The 16,222-nt window shown below is 34.5% G+C and overlaps 1 protein-coding gene across 3 annotated transcripts in view; it reads left to right on the forward strand.

The window, feature by feature from the left end:
- The window catches only part of Zdhhc21 (zDHHC palmitoyltransferase 21), a 62,343-nt gene that overhangs the window by 38,561 nt on the left and 7,560 nt on the right, over window positions 1-16,222 (forward strand). For all 3 annotated transcript variants that reach the window (XM_074051832.1, XM_074051834.1, XM_074051833.1), the window contains one exon: window positions 4,701-4,817. In XM_074051832.1, the coding sequence (XP_073907933.1) occupies window positions 4,701-4,817 (117 nt within the window). The remainder of the gene's footprint in view (window positions 1-4,700; window positions 4,818-16,222) is intronic.

Genomic DNA, 16,222 nt, shown 5'->3' on the forward strand with positions numbered 1-16,222 from the left:
ACCTTGAACCATGATGTTCCTGATGTCTGCCTTCTGAGTAGCTGGTATTACAGGAGTGAACCACCATGCTTGTCTGGATAGTACTTTTGAATTTAATTTAAGAAGTGCTTTTCTCTCCTAAAATCATTGATATGATTTTCCTATAATGTCTTATAGGTACTATAATTTTCTGTCTTTCACATTTCTACCTGGAATTGATTTTTATGATTCTTGTGAGATAGGAATCAGGGTTTCATTGTTTACACATGAACACAAATTGACTTAGCATCACTTGTTGAAGCAATAATTCTTTTACTCTCTGCTGTGTAGTGCCAACTTTGTCATGAGTCAAGACCCGGATGTGTACCTGTCTCTGGCTCTTCTCTTGTCCATTGGGCTATTTGTCTCACCTTGTGATTACAACTATAATTGTGTCATTATAACTATAATTTTATTATAGTTTCATAATAAATCCTGTTGCTCAGTAAAGCAGTATTTTTCATTTACCGCCTAAGGAGATGTCTTAGATATTTTCTCCTTTTCCTCCTCCCCATTGAATTTGAATACCTATGAATAAGATTTTGTCAGGCAGAGCCCCAAGCCATTGTTAAGAGCTACATTTTTTTTCCTACTTATGGGTGACATTGACCCTGTTGAAAATGCACTAGAACAGACCCACCCTCCCACCTTGTTCTTTTCATATACCAGTGTTGTGCTATTCTTTGTGTTTGTTTTTTCTTTTTTCTTATGGTATTTAGAAACAGCTTAGCAATTTCTAGAAAGTAAAACAAAAACTCTTGCCAGTATAGCATGCTCTGTACCATTGTGGGAATCTTTTTAAGATTATATGAATTACATAGTTCAGTTTGGATAGTTGGCATCTTTACGTGAATTGCGTTTTCTAATCCACAAACATAATATTGATTCAAGAATAAATTGGGCAGGATATTGGTGGCTTATGCCTGTAATCCTAGCTACTTGGGAGGCTGAGATCAGGAAGATCACTGTTCAAAGCCAGCCTGGGCAAATAGTTCATGAGACCTCCTCTCCAAAATAACCAGAGCAAGATGAACTGGAGGTGTGGTTCTAGCAGTACAGCGCCTACTTTGCTTTGCAGGTGCAAAGCTCTAAGTTCAAACCCCAGTCCCAAAGGGAAAAAAGAATAAATTGATAACATATTTAGTCTTGTAATCATGAGTAGTTAATATTTTTCAGTGAATGTTCACAGGTGGATTTTTAGCTCTGTCAAATATGAAGGGAAACAATAATTTCACTCACACAAATTCTTTCAAAGAATAGAAAAAGAGGGTGGGAGGTGGCCCAAAAAATGTAGACACATGTAAGTAAATGTAAAAATGATAAATAAATAAATAAATAAATAAATAAATAAATCTTCTTTGGAAAAAGAAAATAGAAAAAGAGGAAATTCCCTCAATTAATTTTATGTGCATAGCCTATCACAGATACATTTCTTATCAAGGAAAAGAAATAAAATTATGTAGTCTGATTATGAACAAAGATGAACAACTCCTAAACAAAATCTTAGCAGTCTGAAGCAGCTTATATATAATCAGCCTGACCAAGCTGAGCTTATTCTAGGAAGGAAAGGTGGTTTTTGCATTTGAAATTCAGCCACCATACTTGTCATATTAACAGATTAGATCAAAACACTTCCCCCCTGCATTACTGGACCTTGAACTCAGGACCTAGGCAGTCACTCTGTTATTTGAGTCATACTCCTGGCCCTTCAGATGAAAATGTTCAAGTGAGCATCTCAATATATGAAGACAAATACACATTGAATGATATTCATTATGAACTCTTTGCAAACTACAACTAGATGAGAACTTCTTTAATCAGATATAAGATAAAAGGTTTTCAACCCCTCCCAATCCAAAACAAAACAAAAACAAACAAAAAACTAAAGACCCTCAACCAAGTATGTAAGGATGACATGTTGACTTCTTCCCCTTTGAGTTGGAGGACAACGCATCTAGCTAGGCAGCAGGGCAGGAGAAAAAAAGAGAAGGTATAACTGCTGAAAGAAATAAAATTGTCATTTCTTATAATGACATAACTGTAAATAATTTGTAGATTCTTTAGATTTTAAAGACAGCTTAAAATTGTGACTTTAAAATTATTTTAAAAAATTAATTCTATTTCTGTATATTAGGAACCTTTAGTAAGTGAAATTTGTAGCAAATGTCATTAAGAATAGACTAAAGAACCCCAAGAAGTTGTTGAATTAAATCTGACAAAAAAGCATAAGACCTCCAGGGGGAAGCTTAATTATATGTATGTCTGTCTGAGCCTGTGTCATAACTTGAAAATCCAACTTGAAGGCTGGGTGCAATGGCTCACATCTGTAATCCTGTTCAGGGGGTGGAGATCTAGAGGATCATGGTTTGAGTCCAAATCAAGTCTGTGTATACATGCATGTACACACTTGATCACTGAGGAAAATACTTTAAAGTAAATCATCCTGGGCCTGAGTATCCATATAGTATAGTAAAAGTAAATTCAGATTCCTATCTTTCACTGTGCACCAAAAAAAAAAAAAAGAATAAATAAAAAAATAAAGCATCAATACTCCAGGTATTTAATGACCTAAATGTAAAAGGCAAAACCTACGGAGCTTTTAAAGGTTTTCATTCTGAGTGAGGTTAGCCTGGCTCAAAAGACCAAAAATCGTATGTTCTCCCTCATATGTGGACATTAGATCAAGGGCAAACACAACAAGGGGATTGGACTATGAGCACATGATAAAAGCGAGAGCACACAAGGGAGGGGTGAGGATAGGTAAGACACCTAAAAAACTAGCTAGCATTTGTTGCCCTTAATGCAGAGAAACTAAAGCAGATACCTTAAAGCAACTGAGGCCAATAGGAAAAGGACCAGGAACTAGAGAAAAGGTTAGATTAAAAAGAATTAACCTAGAAGGTAACAACCACGCACAGGAAATCAATGTGAGTCAATGCCCTGTATAGCTATCCTTATCTCAACCAGCAAAACCCCTTGTTCCTTCCTATTATTGCTTATAATCTCTCTACAACAAAATTAGAGATAAGGGCAAAATAGTTTCTGCTGGGTATTGAGGGGGGGAGCGGGAGGGGGTGGAGTGGGTGGTAAGGGAGGGGGTGGGGGCAGGGGGGAGAAATAAACCAAGCCTTGTATGCACATATGAATAATAAAAGAAAAATGAAAAAAAAAAAGGTTTTGGAAGATAATATAGGAATAATAATAATATTGTTACTCAGGGTTGAAAAAGATTTCTTGGATGTAAAAAGCACAAAGGGAAATGATAAATTGGATTACATTTATGTTAAAGACTTAGATTTACTGTGGATATCTTAAAGAGAGTGAAAAGGAAGTCTCAGAATGAGAGAAGACATTTGCGATATGCAGATGAAGCACGGTGGTGTCCAAAGTGCAGACCGTAGGGGTCAGGGTGGAGATTGTGGTGGGGAAGGAATGCATGGGAGGTGGGTGTGCTTTCAGTTCTTCGTTCTTGGAAAGATGGTATTACTTTTCTGCAAACTGAACTTAAGTTTTATGCATGTGTATGTAAGCACATTTCTTAACAAAAGTAGGGAGAAATGGAAATAAAAGATCATCGTTGATTATACTAGTTTGCTAGGGCTGCCATAAAAAATACCAAAGACTGGGTGACTAAACAAAAATTCATTTCCCCCTGGTTCTGATGGCTGCAAGTCCAAGATTCTGGTGTCACCTTGTACCTTTTCCCTTGGTTTGCGAAAGGCCACCTACTCGCTATGTCCCCACATAGCCTTTCCTCTGTATGGGCGTGTCCCTAGTGTTTCTTTGTGTGGCCAGATTTCGTCTTAGAAGAACACCAGCCAGAGTGAGTGAATGTCCACTCTAATGGTCTCATTTTAATCTGGTCTCTGTTTTAAAGGCCCTGTCTCCAGTGTGCATAGCAAATATCCTCGCATTCTGAGATACTGGGCAGGGGATCAGGGCTTCAACACAAGATGTTTGGGTGAACACATTCAGCTCAGCGCATTGGCTATGCAGTAAACATCATAAATACCAAATGGGTTCTTATGATTTTGGTAATATTTCCTAAGCTAATTTTTGAATTAAAATAGTACTATAAAAAAGATCTGAGACAGAAGTAAAGATATGCTCTGGAGAACAGTGTTAAATGACTCAAAATACAGATTTAGTATTGGTGTTACTTATGCATGTGTGAACTTGGAATACAGTTGGTTTTTGAAAATGTAGAAATGATAAAAAGCAATGTCTAGATTATGGATTTTTACCATTTTATATAAGTACTTTATATAGCCAAATGAATAAAAGTAATTTTATAAGTAGACATTTTAGTCTTACTGCCATCCCTGACATAAATTTGTTCTTGACCTAAAAATAAAACAAATTGTTCTTGGTAAAACAAGTTTTTCAATGGGAGGAAAGAGAATGATTTTATTTGGGCAAAAATGGTAATTTTAGTATGGTAAGTTCTTCTATAATATAGTATGTACATCTGTAAAAATCACTCCACTTGTATAAAAACCTGCCATAAATACTACAGGACACATGGGAAAATGAAGGTACAGCTCTCAAAAACATTGTCAGTGACACTTAAAATAATAAGAACCTAAAAAAAATAGCAGATGTGTTATGCTCCAATCTCGAGTATTGTAGAAGCAATAAACAACTCTTCAATTGTTTTTAAGACTTTTTCTTTTTCTTTGTAGGACCTCTTTATTGTTAGACATGAATTGGCTATAATGAGATTTGCTACATTGTTGGGCATTACTATGTTAGTTGGAATAACTGGGCTCTTTTATACCCAACTAATTGGCATCATCACAGTAAGTATATTATACATATTTTTCTTTTTTATTAGCATATATCAATTGTACAAAGGGGTTTCATTGTGATGTTTCCATACATATAAATAACATGCTTTGATCAAATTCACCCCCTCTATTACTCTTTCCATATAAGTATATATTTAATGTAAAGTGACACATGTGTGAACATAATACTGAGTTATGGACTGAATTCTAAAAAATTATAGAACATTTAGTAATCAAAGAGAAAAATGACCCATAATCTTTAATATATTTCCATTCACATATGCCTGTGTAATTTTAGTAATTTTGAAGTAGCTATAATTAGGTACACGGTATATATACAATTTTGTATCTTTTTTACATTAATAGTATTTTTATATGGCTATAGATATTCTGTTCATAGTTTTTAATAATTGCATGTACTCTTTTAATTAACTACTTTAATTAACTTTTCCTGCTGATTAGCATATAATATACTGTCATTTTTTTGTATATAACAAATAACACTAATTCAGTGTCTCCTTTTTCTCTTTAAACTATTTATTTAGGATTAACTCCCCAAAATAGAGTTACTAGCACAAATACGTCATTAGTAATTCTTTTTTTGCATATATTTATTGCTTATTGGTTTGCAAACTGACTTAACAAGTGATTATCATTTATTATTGCCTAGTATATCTGAAAGACTGACTGATGGTTCCTCATTTTATATTTGATATGGGAAAGTACTGAAACAATAAAATGTCTATTTTTTATGTTTTTACATGAAAAATATAAGCAATATTTACATATTTTTATCTCTTTTTCATTATTACCTACATTGGACTTAGTCCTTTTTTTTCACACCACCTAAGTAGAACAATTACATCAAACACCTGGAGGGTTATCATGTTAGGTACTAGTCCCTGCATAGGTCCTTTTATTTCAGGAGTTTCACAGGTCAGTTTGAGATTATAGAGGTAGAAATAATGAGAGGTAAGGTTGAAAAATACATTATAATACCAGTCTTCATAGTTACAATGGTCAGATCCCTTTCTCACAACAAAAAGGTTTTTTAAAGTGAGAAAAATTGTATTAAGTAGAGATTGAAAAGTTAACACTCTATTGCAGAAAATGTAGGGTAGGCAAATAGGCTTTTTGTGCATTATGGTGGAAGTGTAAATTGGTATAACTTTGTTGGGGGCAAATCATTCAAAATTTTAAATGCACAGCAATTTTGACCAGCTGCTACAAAGTTATGTCATAGAGGATTGTTGAATGTGTATAAACATGGATGCTAGAAAGGATTCCAGCATTATATTATGTATAATATATATATTATTTATAAAAATTAAGTGTTTACCAGAATATATATAGTAAAAATACATATAGTAAGAGAAATGCATTAAAAATACTATAAAACAACAATAATAAAAAAAGTATGGTACTGGCATACTGATAAATAAATAAAATAGAATTGAGAGTCCAGAAATAGGCAGTCATCTCTTGCCTATCCATGGGTGATTTGTTCCAGGACGCCCATGGATACTGCAGTCTGCAATGGATGCTCAAGTCCCTTATGTAAAGTGGCATAGTATTTGTGCACACATGCCATGCTATACTTTAAATCATCTCAAATTACTTACAATACCTAGTACAATATAAATGTTAGATAATTAATTGCTACACTGTATTGTTTAGGGAATGATGACAAGGAAAAATTGTCCGTATACTGTGTTTGTATGTATGGCCAGTTGGTTTTCAACAAAAGTGCCATTCTTTTCTCAGTGGAGAAAAGAACAGTCTCTTCAATAAATGGTGCTGGGACAAGTAGATTTCTACATGCAAAAGAGTGAAGTTGTACCCCTAGTTCATAGTATATGCAAAAAGTTAACTCAAAATGAATAATAATGCTAAATGTAAAAGCCAGAACAATAACTCTTAGAAGAAAACATAACTTTGGTGACCTTGTATTAGGCAATGATAATATCTTAAATATGACACCAACAGCATGAAACTACCAAGGAAAAAATTGATAAAATTTTTTGACTTTTATCAAAATCACAAACTTTTGTTCTTCAAAGGTCATTATCAAGAAAGTTTATAAAATACATCCGAAAGAATAGGGAAAATACGCAAATCATGTATCTGACCAGGGTCTTGTATCTAGAATATGTAAAGAACTTTTTAATTCAATAATTTAAAAATACAATTAAAATATAGTGGAAGGATTTATCCAAAGATAGACAAATGGACAATAAGCTCATAAAAAGATACTGAACTTTATTAGTCATCAGGAAAATGCAAATCAAAACCATCATGACATACTACTTCAAAGCCAGTGGCGTGCAACTGGTGATGTACCTCAGTGGCACAGCACTTGTTTCCATGTGCAAGGCCCTGGGTTCAATCCTAGTATCATAATAACAAAACACTAGAGTGGCTATAATAAAAAAGAGCAGATAGTAACAGTCACTGGTAAGGTTGTAGAGGAATCAGAACCCTCATCCACTACTAGTGGGAATGTAAAATGGTACAGCCACTTGAAAAAAACAGTACATTTTGATAGTAATTTAAAAAGTTAAACATAGAGTTACCACTAGATGCAACAATTCCACTCCTATGTCCACACAAAAGTCTGTACATGTATATTTATAGAAGTATTATTCATAGTAACTTAAAGTTGAAACCAATCTAATTATCAAGCAATTATTGAATGGATACACCAAGTGTGGTATATCCATACAATAGAATATTATTGTCAATGAAAATATGGAAAGAAATGAAGTAGTGATACACACTACAACATGAATGAAATTTGAAAATGTTACACTAACTGAAACAAGACCATATATTCCACTTATATGAAATGAAGTATGCAGAACAGACAAAACTATAGAGTCAAAGAAAAAGATTAGTGGTTTCCTAGAGCTGAGGGACTTAGAATGTTAGCTCAAACGTATAGGGTGTCTTTTATGGGGTGAGGAACATGTTCTAGGAGTGAAATTACTGGTTCACATAAGGTCAGATTTTCTTTTATAGGAAACTGTCAGGCCTTTCATTTGAATGATTCTGCCATTTTGCATTCCTGCCAACAGTGTGTGAGAATTTGCTTATATCCTCTTTGTCATTTGTTGTTGCCAGCCTTTTTAATTGTAGCTATTCTGGTGGTTTTTAATAATATCTTATTTTAATTTGCATTTTCCTGATGACTAATGATGCTGAACACATTTTCATATGCTTACTGGTTGCTCATGGATCTTTGTGCAATGTCTGTTTGAATATGTATTTTTTATTATTCCATCTGAGGTATTTTCTAATATCCCTAGTGATTCCTCTAATGATGATGCCGGTAAATACCGTGGTGTTAGTAACAATGCCAAGGATGAAAGTAAGCTTTTCTCTGAAATCTTTCTCTCTACTTTTTTTGCTCATACCTAATTACTTCATAATAATGAACTTCTCATAAGTCATGTCAAAGTTGCCAGGTTATATGTGCATCTTTTGAATTTCCGGTTTTGAATTTTCCAAAATCATTGGTAGTTGCTATGTCTGTCTAATAGGATTTTTCAGATTTCCTCAAGTCCTTACTATCAATGGCTGGAAGTGGACATTTCAGAACACTGCACCTAAGAGTACATGTTATAGTGGGGGCTAGCAGAGGTTTATTGCTGACTGTAACAATTTCCTTCCACCTAGCAGCCCCACTCATCTCAAAGAGAGGGGTTTAACAGCAAAGATTTTGAACTATTTTAAGGATCCCACTTGAAAATTTTAGCATTGTCTTCTGGGTTGTACATAATAAGTAAATGATTTATTATTTTTGTTGGTTCTGAGAGGATGTTTATCAGGTTCTATTCTGACTCTATTGCATTCTGCCAACACAATAATACTAATTCTCAGATTGCACAATTTCCTTTTTTATTGTAACATTGAGCAACATTTCCTTGTACAATGTAGGGAGACTCAATTATGCTGTGATATTTCTAATACTAAGTAGAAAGCACATTTGTTAAATAGTGTTTTCTCCAAAAGTTTCTCTGCTTCCTGCATATATAAAGTACTTGCTCAGAGCACTGGCGGGCAGAGCTATATGTGTAGAATTTGTTTATCTGAGAAACATTCAAAAAAGAATGCAAGTACTGAGAGAGGAAGAGAGTATATTTGTTAGTCTGATCTGTAGTCACTGTACTTCCTCTTGAGTTAAACCATAAATTACAGTACATCTTAATTCCATTTGCCTGAACTTTCATAGTGAGCCTTAAGCATTATTCTTTTTGGATTTAAAAATAAATTGTTCCCAGAGTGTACTCTTCCCACATTGATTCAAAGTTCTTTAAGACTTAAATTATTTAAAATTGCTATGTATTCACTGTTTAATTTTTTAAAATCGAATGAACTATCAGCGTCTAAATAAAAGAGTGTTTAATATTTTAAAGTTAAAAATATAGATTATGCTTACTTTGTAAAATATATTTCCTGTTTCATTTTATGATACAGAAAAGTAATGATATAATATGATACAAAAACTTACAATAATACAACTACTGAGATTACCTATAGGAAGTTTCATGTCTGGACATGTTTTTGTCATGATCTGCATCCAATGATGTCGCTTTACAATGTGAGAGAAGTGATGAATTTGTCAGACAGTATAAGAAAGAAGTGGGAGAAAGAATCACAATTAAATTTAATCATTCCACTAAAGTCTTCCTCCTTTCCCTACCCCTGAATCACAAAGATCCAAGAACATTTTGGAAAACATGGTCCGGGGTATCATTTTGTTACGTACACTGGTAGCCTGAATGTATGCCTGTTAATAAGCAAGCAAGCAAAACAAATAAACACTGACTCTTTTTAGGTTAGTTTGAGGTTTCAGGGAAGTAGCATGTCAGTTTTCTGGAGTTTTCTCCTGTTACTCATTTTAACTGAGAATAAATAAATCATTTATCTCCTGTATAAGAAAAATCCCATCTCCTATTGATAGTAGAAGGTAACAGGATAATCATTGCAATGATAATCTCATGTCATTTTAGACCTAGGAAGAGTAGATTATCTATGACCCAGATAAAATAATTAGAAATTATTTAAACTTGAAAATAGTGGATTTCTAATCTTACTTTCAAGGTTAAAAGATCACAACACAACCAGATGTTTCTACGAAATAGACTAATCTAAAGCTCAATTCTAACGGCTTACTTTATTTTTAGCTGTAATTTTAAACAGGATTTGAATAATAAATCAGTATTGAAGTTACAGTATTTTAAATGGCAATCTGCTTTGAGGTTGGCTTTTTTTTTTTAATTTAGGAGTACTAGTTATTTTAAGTCTTTACTGAGACTGTTTAGCTCCCCTCCCCTTTTTCTGTTTCTGAATGAAATAGTGATATTGTAATTAGTGTCAGAATTATTGAAAAGTAGTTCCAAGGCAGCCAAGAGTCATGTCCACTCTGCTGAGCACCACCACTAGCGGTGCTGGGTGTCTGTATCAGTCATGTTTTCAGTGACAGGGCTTGGAGAGAGTTAATCAAGAAGTGCTCTAACAGCTGGTCCAGTGCATTCTGGCGAGGTTCTGACAGTGAGCTATTGTCTACCATGACACTCTTCTGACAGTTTATCTAAATTCTGTATACAAGCATTTTTGTTTCCTGGGCACTGTGGAGTTTGTGAAATAGCATGAGCTGTTGATGATGTCTCTGGAGCTTAGTGAGTTTCTCAGTTGTGGTGAGGTTGGGGGAAGAGTGAGAACAATGTATTTAGCTGCACTTTTGTAAAAGGCTTAAATTTCACAAAGAAAAACGTGAGTGATTTTTGCAATTGGTCTCATAGGTACTTTTGTTGGATTCTAGCTGAATTACTAAAGATTGCTTATTTTTTTCTTTTCAAATTAAAAGAGGAAAATATTTCCCCCATAAGTTCTGACTCATCTTTACATTGCAAAGTTAGTGTTTGACTAAAGAATCACAAATGCAGAGGTGACTTAAGTTGGTTATCTCATGCAGTGAAAAACATCTTCTGTTCAGAATATTAAATCAGTTTAAAGGAGATTAGCTATTACATAACATTTCATTAATCAATTAGTGCACTTACTTGCCTTTTAATCTGTACCAGAAATATAGTCTTGAAATTATTAATCCTTATAATTAAATTTTGCCAAGCATTCCCAGGAATCATTGTGGCGCATTAGCAGTATTTAGTACGGTCTCTATACAAATTATGTCTGTTCTGCTCAACTCCAAGTCAGCACACAGATATGCAGATCAGATCGGTGCTAGTTATGCTGAACCCTGCTTAGAGCATTTTTGCTTTCCTTTCTAAATTATATTTTTGCTTAATAAAAACAAAAGAAATTTGTTTCTAATATAACATTATATGTAATGAAAAGCCTAGAAAAATCATTAAAATTTAAAATGTCATTACTTTCCTCAGATGCTATTAATATTATATGCAAATATTGGGTATGATATTTCTTTGAAGTTTAGATACAATAAAGAATTTTATAGAAACCAGATTCTCAATTCCTCTAAGGCATTAGTTTAAATATCAAGTTACATTTGATAGCAATATAAAAAATTCTCTTTTAAAAAGGATTGTCATCAAAATTATTGTCATCAAAATGATTATATGTGGAATTGAATTATGGTTTAGCATGAATGTGTTCACATATTATTTACTTATGTCCTATGTGCAAGTGTATTTATCTTTGTTCAGTACAATAAACTTCTTGGAACTATTTATGATAAAATTAAAAGTAATTAAAATAATGTAAATCTGCTTTAGTAACTTATTTGGTAGGACAGTGCACTTAGTTTCTTACATCATTAGTGATTGTTGAGTGATTAAGTAGATGTTTTTTGTTATTGATGCTTTTGGTAAGGAAATGATGCATTTATGAGTGTTGCTCTTACTTGCAATTTTCCTCAGACATTATCATCTCATGCTCTGAATCCATGTGAATATTTAACTTGAATTTAAAACATTGGCAGATTGAGCATGCAGCGAGCCTTAGATTTACAGTTTGCTTGTGACCTTTTCCACAATGGTTTGCATGTCTCTCATCATCACGCTCTATTGATGTATTAGTTATTCCCCAAATCCCAGCCAGAGGGGCACATTAAATGTCCATCTAACTTCTGCTGACAGTCAAAAATCTTATCAAAAGTATAATTTTGATAAAAAATATGTAAGAATTGTTGAATTTGAGTGTTAATTCTAAACATAATTTTCCAGCTGTTCAAGCAGTCTAGCTACTGAAAGGTTTGTTGTTAATATACCATCTTATCATGTATAATCTTCCTCTCTGGCCTCCTGTATATATTCCTGCATAGGTTTTTTTTTTGTGTGTGTGTTGGCTCCTGACTCCATAGTTTCTTTTTTTTATTTATTTATTTTATTATTCATATGTGCATACAAGGCTTGGGTCATTTCTCCCCCCTGCCCCCACCCCCTCCCTTACCACCCACTCATCCCCCTCCCTCTCCCCCACCCTCTCAATACCTGGCAGAAACTATTTTGCCCTTATTTCTAATTTTGTTGTAGAGAGAGTATAAGCCATAATAGGAAGGAACAAGGGTTTCTGCTGGTTGAGATAAGGATAGCTATACAGGGCATTGACTCACATTGATTTCCTGTGCATGTGTGTTACCTTCTAGGTTAATTCTTTTTGATCTCACCTTTTCTCTAGTTCCTGGTCCCCTTTTCCTATTGGCCTCAGTTGCTTTTAAGGTATCTGCTTTAGTTTCTCTGTGTTAAGGGCAACAAATGCTAGCTAATTTTTTAGGTGTCTTACCTATCCTCACCCCTCCCTTGTGTGCTCTAGCTTTTATCATGTGCTCAAAGTCCAATCCCTTGTTGTGTTTGCCCTTGGTCTAATGTCCACATATGAGGGAGAACATATAATTTTTGGTCTTTTGGGCCAGACTAACCTCACTCAGAATGATGTTCTCCAATTCCATCCGTTTACCAACGAATGATAACATTTCGTTCTTCTTCATGGCTGCATAAAATTCTGTTGTGTATAGATACCACATTTTCTTAATCCATTCGTTGGTGGTGAGGCATCTTGGCTGTTTCCATAACTTGGCTATTGTGAATAGTGCTGCAATAAACATGGGTGTGCAGGTGCCTCTTCCTGCATAGGTTTTTTAAAATATATGCTTGGCTGCTTTTATTAGACATAAACTGCTTTATGCTAAAGACTGTGTCATAATAGTACTTAGTAAATTTTTGATAGATGACCAAATGAGTAAATCAACCATCTTTTATGTAGTTAAGATTTGTTTTTCAAATGAACTACAAGCCTCTTGTGGGTATGGGACTTTATGTGTATAGTCACTGTCATCTTATCTTGCATGATAAAAACTTTTTTACACATAATTTTGAAACATCGCATTCTGATGTAATTGAGATACTCTGTTTCCAAGCATTTACAGTAGGCACCACCAATAGAAAGTGGGACTTGTACTTACTGAGGAATTATCAGGGTCTCTACCAGACATTAATTTATTTAATCCCCACAGAAACTATGAGATAATCATTATTGCTTGGAAATTGATGTAGAGAGTTTTAAAATAATTTTCATCGGTCTATATAGCCAGAAAGCAGTGAAGACAGTGTGGAAGTTATTTTGCAAAGTGAGTTTTAGTGGCTGCTAAGATCAGCTGTGAGACCTGCCACCCCTCTTACTTGGTTCAATGATTAAACACTCATGCGAACTTCACATCCCAAATAAAAGACACAGCTGTCTTCTGCTAGTGAGGGATGCTTAAAGAACCATTATTTCAAGAGAAGAAAATAGTGAATTCTGGCTTGAAAGCAGAGAGAGTTAAGATTAATAAGACTTTTTCTGTCTTCAGACTGCAAAAGAAATCAACTTAAAAATAAGGAATCTTGCTGCTTCTGGCCCTGTCCAATTAGTTTAGTGCTGCAAATACACACACACACACACACACACACACACACGCACACACATATACATATACATATACATGTACATGTGTATACCCATTTTGTGCACTGCTAGGTGCATTGGAAAAATTTAAATTCAAAGTTAAATGAGTTACTGTTTATATTCTTGTCACAGGTGCTTGAGGTGAAGTGAAGTTCTTAAAATTAAAAGAAATTGCTAATAAATAAAGCCAGATATATTATCTCTAGTTATGAAGGACTGCCTGAATAGTGTTTCAGCCTCTGGATTAAACCAACCTAGAGGCATCAGATTAGGTGGTATACAGCAGCAGAATTAGAAGCATATACAAGACCTTTGTTGAGAGTAGAGGGCAGGTAATCACTGAGGTTAGACTGGCCTGTAGTCAAGGGGTCTCTAACTGATAAAATATTCTTAACTTTCATCAGGTCTTCCGTTTGGAAGGCTTAGAAATTTCATTTTGAAACTGTTTCCAGTGTTAATCAGACCTAGAGGCAAAGATTCTTACTTCGATACTCTTAAAGAGATAGTCATATAAAACAGATTGACTGTTCCTTTATGGAGAATTGTTAGGTGTGATAAAGGGCTCTTTCGCACATTCTCTCTTCCATTTTCTCTCCCATATGACAGCATAAGTGGTAGTGTTGCTTGGTGAGAATGAGCTCAAAGCAGGTTGAGTTAGTTGCATGGATTGAATTATCAAGCTATTTATGCCAAGAGGGCTGGGTACTCAGGCCTGTTAACCAGGAAACCTCTGATGATGAATTCTTGCCCTTCATACTCCTCACCCCCAATTTTTCCAATAAATACCTTTCTCTCCTGGGAGAAGATAAAGTAAGACCTATGTGTCTGTTAAGTCTTACTACTTTTAGTTTATTAAAAAAAAAAAAAACCAAAAATCCAGTTTTTAAAATAGTGAAGCATTCTCATATATTGCTTAGTTGTGCAGATTAATGGACGTTTTAGGTATTTTGGCCATTAGACCGTAGCAGGCATAAATACTTCTCAGGAAACAGGATAAACTCATTGTAGTGGCACGCTGTAAATACTTGGTTTGTGTTTTTTATCGTTCCTGGAGGAATGCATTTTTCCTGGAGAGCTGAATTTATAAATCGTGTTAAACTCCTTTAGGATAGCGGTTGTCGTGTTGGTCCTTTCCTGATGGACACTAAAAGTGTTGAGTCTTTTATATTGAATGAAATTATCCACATCAAAATATTTAAATTATTTTTAACATTTTTATTTTTAAAAAAACTTCCACAGTTCTCCACATTGTAAAACAAAACAAAAAAGTAAATTAAATCTAATTTAGCACTTGAGAATAACATAGTTTTCACCTTCTCCCAGCTGGCTTCGAATCTCTATACTCCTGATCTCTGCCTCCTGAGTATCTAGGATTACAGGTTTGAACTACCACGTCTAGCCAGCCAGCCCTTTTTGCTTTAGTTGTTTTTTGAGTAGATTCTTTCATTTTATGCCCAGACCAGTCTGAACTGTGGTTCTCACATTTATGCTTCCTGCTTAGCTGGGACGGCAGGCGTGTCTGCTTTTATTGGGTGAGATGGGGGGGTCTTATGAACTTATTTTTCCCGGGCTGGTCTTGCACTGCAACCCTCCTGATCTCTGCCTCCTGAGTAGCTAGGATCACAGGTGTGAACCACTCTGCCTTGCACTTTTCTTGTTTGCTGTTCTGTCCTGCTTTGAATGTGATAGCATCACAGAAGCACTGCTGTGTTGCTCTTGTGTTCTGTATAAGTTCCAGCACAAAAAAGTAATGATGTGTTTGGGTGCTCAAGTAGAAATACTTTTTTCTTATAACAGTATTCTGGATAGCTGAATTTCAAGTGAGGAGCATCTGCCATTTCTAGGGAAAAAGTAACCTATTTTGGTCAGTCTTAGAAATCCTATACATAAAGTAATAGTAAACATCACATCTTGTGAAAGAATAGCCATCTGCTTGGGTTGATTTAAAGGTAGTATTTTAGTTATTTCCTGAAATGCATTCTAGAAAGATGTCAAAAAACTTGCGAATAAAAGCTTTTTGTATAAGAAATCTAAATCTGAAGTCTTTAAAGTTGACTCCATCATTGAGGAATAAATTCCTCAAGGTTATAGTGAAATTGCAGATTTCTGCAGAGTAAAACTTCTTAATATTACATGGGGATAGTAATCTGACCTTGCAGTTGACTTCCTTATCCTCTTCACTGTACCTATTTTACTGTCCTGTCTTTTGCTATTAATTCCAAAGTCAGTGTTCAAAGGGGTTTCTCCTTGTATCCCTTAATATACTTAATATACTTAACTTTGGCTCATTCAATCCCTTTTGTTACACTCCCTTACCCCTTCCCTCCCACCTCCCATTATGCAACAGCTTTCAGTACATATCCTTATGTCCTCTACCTACACTGTTGTAATGCACTTCAAATTGTCAACACTTTATCATTCTCTTTTCCTCTTCTTCCTTCCTGAATGCTGTAGAGTAGTTTCATTATTACAAACATGTTCTACATATAAAT

The sequence above is a fragment of the Castor canadensis genome, chromosome 13 (assembly GCF_047511655.1).
Source record: "Castor canadensis chromosome 13, mCasCan1.hap1v2, whole genome shotgun sequence".
Classification (NCBI taxonomy): Eukaryota; Metazoa; Chordata; class Mammalia; order Rodentia; family Castoridae; genus Castor; species Castor canadensis.